General features: G+C 56.6%; 1 protein-coding gene across 1 annotated transcript in view; it reads right to left on the bottom strand.

Moving 5' to 3' along the window:
- The window catches only part of ATP2A3 (ATPase sarcoplasmic/endoplasmic reticulum Ca2+ transporting 3), a 34,299-nt gene that overhangs the window by 8,764 nt on the left and 22,994 nt on the right, over positions 1 to 2,541 (bottom strand). The window contains exons 14-16 of the mRNA XM_031063787.1: positions 1,994 to 2,214; positions 1,150 to 1,350; positions 197 to 284 (exon numbers count right to left, since the gene is read on the bottom strand). Of these exons, the coding sequence (XP_030919647.1) occupies positions 197 to 284; positions 1,150 to 1,350; positions 1,994 to 2,214 (510 nt within the window). The remainder of the gene's footprint in view (positions 1 to 196; positions 285 to 1,149; positions 1,351 to 1,993; positions 2,215 to 2,541) is intronic.

Here is a 2,541-nt window from a genome sequence, read left to right as displayed (position 1 = left end):
TACCATGCTGCTGGCTGGCAGAAGCAAGGCTGGAAACAGCCTGAGTGAGAGAACTCGCTTCTGTTTTAAATTACTGTCCTCTCCACTAGGAATCTGGGAATGCTACAACCAACACAGAGGAAAGATAGATGAAAGCCCCCAGGACATGAATGCACACCCTCACCCACCCCTGCAGCTTGTTCCCCTCCTGACTCACCAGCTGATGGAAGGAGACCTGCGGTCCCTCGGCGTCGTACAGGAACCACCAGGTGGCTGCGCCCACTGTGGCCAGGCCCACGTACACTGTGGCCAAGAGAGACACCCTTACCCCAGCACCAGACAGGGACCTCTGTTGTGTTGTGATTTCAGGGTTTACCTCAGAACCTCGGGTCCCTCCCCTGAAGATTCCCTGCCACGTGTATCAATCACCTCTCCTTTCTCTCCCTGACCCCTCCCAGCACTGTCTGTCAGTCCTGGAATTCCAGAAGGCATCGAGTGATTGGCAGATCCAAAGGATGCCCTCTACCCCTGGGGGGCATTGGGCCATCCAGGTGTCCTTTGTCCCTTTGTCCCTCCCCTCCTGTCCCTGCTTGGTGGCTCCCTGCCCCTTCCCTGCCCCTCTCTGGAGCTGGTGCTGCATTCAGAGGCCTGTGGGCCAGAATAAAGCTCTGGATCCAAACCCTCCATCAGAACCGACTCCTTTCCTTCACCATGGCCTTAAAGCTTCTCTGCCAGAGGGAAACCTGAGGAGCAGCCCCTGTTATGGGGGAAGCTCCATCCCAGCACCACCAGAGCTCCTGCAGGCCTGGACTTGTCTGCAGTGCCCAGCTGCAGCATCCAGCCAGCCCAAAGTGTCTGTGGGGTGAAACACCACACACCCATAGAGCCAAAAGTGTCTGTGGGGTGAAACACCACACACCCATAGAGCCAAAAGTGTCTGTGGGGTGAAACACCACACACCAGCCAGCCAAAAGTGTCTGTGGGGTGAAACACCACACACCAGCCAGCCCAAAGTGTCTGTGGGGTGAAACACCACAGTTGCTGCTGTTTGGTTCAGCACTGAGGGCTGGACAAGCTCAGGCACGCCCCATCCAGCTGTATTGGTAATTATTCCAATAGACCCCAGCCCAGGACACCCTGGCACCCCCCCCCAGCCAGCAGCCCCCCCCCCCCACAGCCAGGTAGCGGAAGAAGAGCCAGCCACTGATGAGGGGCTCCTTGGGGTTGCGGGGCTGCTTGTCCATGATGTCCAGGTCCGGGGGGTTGAAGCCCAGCGCCGTGGCCGGCAGCCCGTCGGTCACCAGGTTCACCCACAGCAGCTGCACGGGGATGAGGGCCTCGGGCAAGCCCAGGATGGCTGTCAGGAAAATACTGCAGCAAAATAAAAAAGAGATGTGAAATTATACAAGCTCTGGGCAGGCAAGGTTCTGTGGCATGCAAGGGGGAGAGAGCATCTGGATCCAAAGCCTCAAATTGAATATTCACCCAAAGTCCTGCAGACAAATCCACAGCCCCTGATAAGGAACCTGAAGCCCAGCACTGAAAGTTGCAGCTAAAATTTATTTCTGTTGCTATTAAAATTTGCTTTGCAGTTGTAACCCAACTATTGATGTCCCCAGGCCACAAAGTTTCCCATTCCCAGCACAAACACCCATGATGAAATGCAAGGGCAAAGGATGATGCCAAGGTTGTGCTGTTGTTGCTGAGGACTGGGAGGGATGGGCAGGGACAGGGATAGCTGTGTCTGGGTGACAGCAGCCTGGGTAACAGCACAAATACCTGCACCCAGATCAGGCATTTGCATGGGCCTAAATAGGCAATGATTTGACAGAACAGATCCTGCAGGATGGCAGGATTGTAAAACTACCAAAAAAACAAATCTCCCTGCCCTTGGGGAATGAGACATGGTGCTGGGATTACCAGTCTGGGCACTACATGCTGCTGCCTGCAGGTGCCCTGTCCCAGGGGATGTGTCCCCCACTGCAGCATGGTGCCCGCTGTGGGAGGCTCTCACCAAACGACCTCCCCGACATTGGAGGAGATGAGATAGCGGATGAACTGCTTCATGTTGCTGTAGATGGCTCTGCCCTCCTCCACGGCCGACACGATGGTGGAGAAGTTGTCATCAGAGAGCACCATCTCAGCAGCTGACTTGGCAACGGCCGTGCCCGACCCCATGGCGATGCCAATCTCTGCCTTCTTCAGCGCTGGAGCGTCATTGACGCCGTCACCTGTCTGCACACAGCCGGGGGTCAGCGTGCAAGGGATTGTGCTGTGGTGAGATGTCATGGTTTGCCTCAGATACCCCGGGGTTCTCCCTGAAGATTCCTTCCCCAGGCGTGTCAGTCACCTCTCCTTTCCCTCCCTGACCCCTCCCAGCACTGTCTGTCAGTCCTGGAATTCCAGAAGGCATCGAGTGATTGGCAGATCCAAAGGATGCCCTCTACCCCTGGGGGGCATTGGGCCATCCAGGTGTCCTTTGTCCCTTTGTCCCTCCCCCCTGTCCCTGCTTGGTGGCTCCCTGCCCCTTCCCTGCCCCTCTCCCCGGGGTTCAAAGGAGCA

Source organism: Geospiza fortis, unplaced genomic scaffold (genome assembly GCF_000277835.1).
Source record: "Geospiza fortis unplaced genomic scaffold, GeoFor_1.0 scaffold633, whole genome shotgun sequence".
Classification (NCBI taxonomy): Eukaryota; Metazoa; Chordata; class Aves; order Passeriformes; family Thraupidae; genus Geospiza; species Geospiza fortis.
Note: the sequence above shows the minus strand (reverse complement) of the source record. Positions and strands in the feature narration are given on the sequence as shown.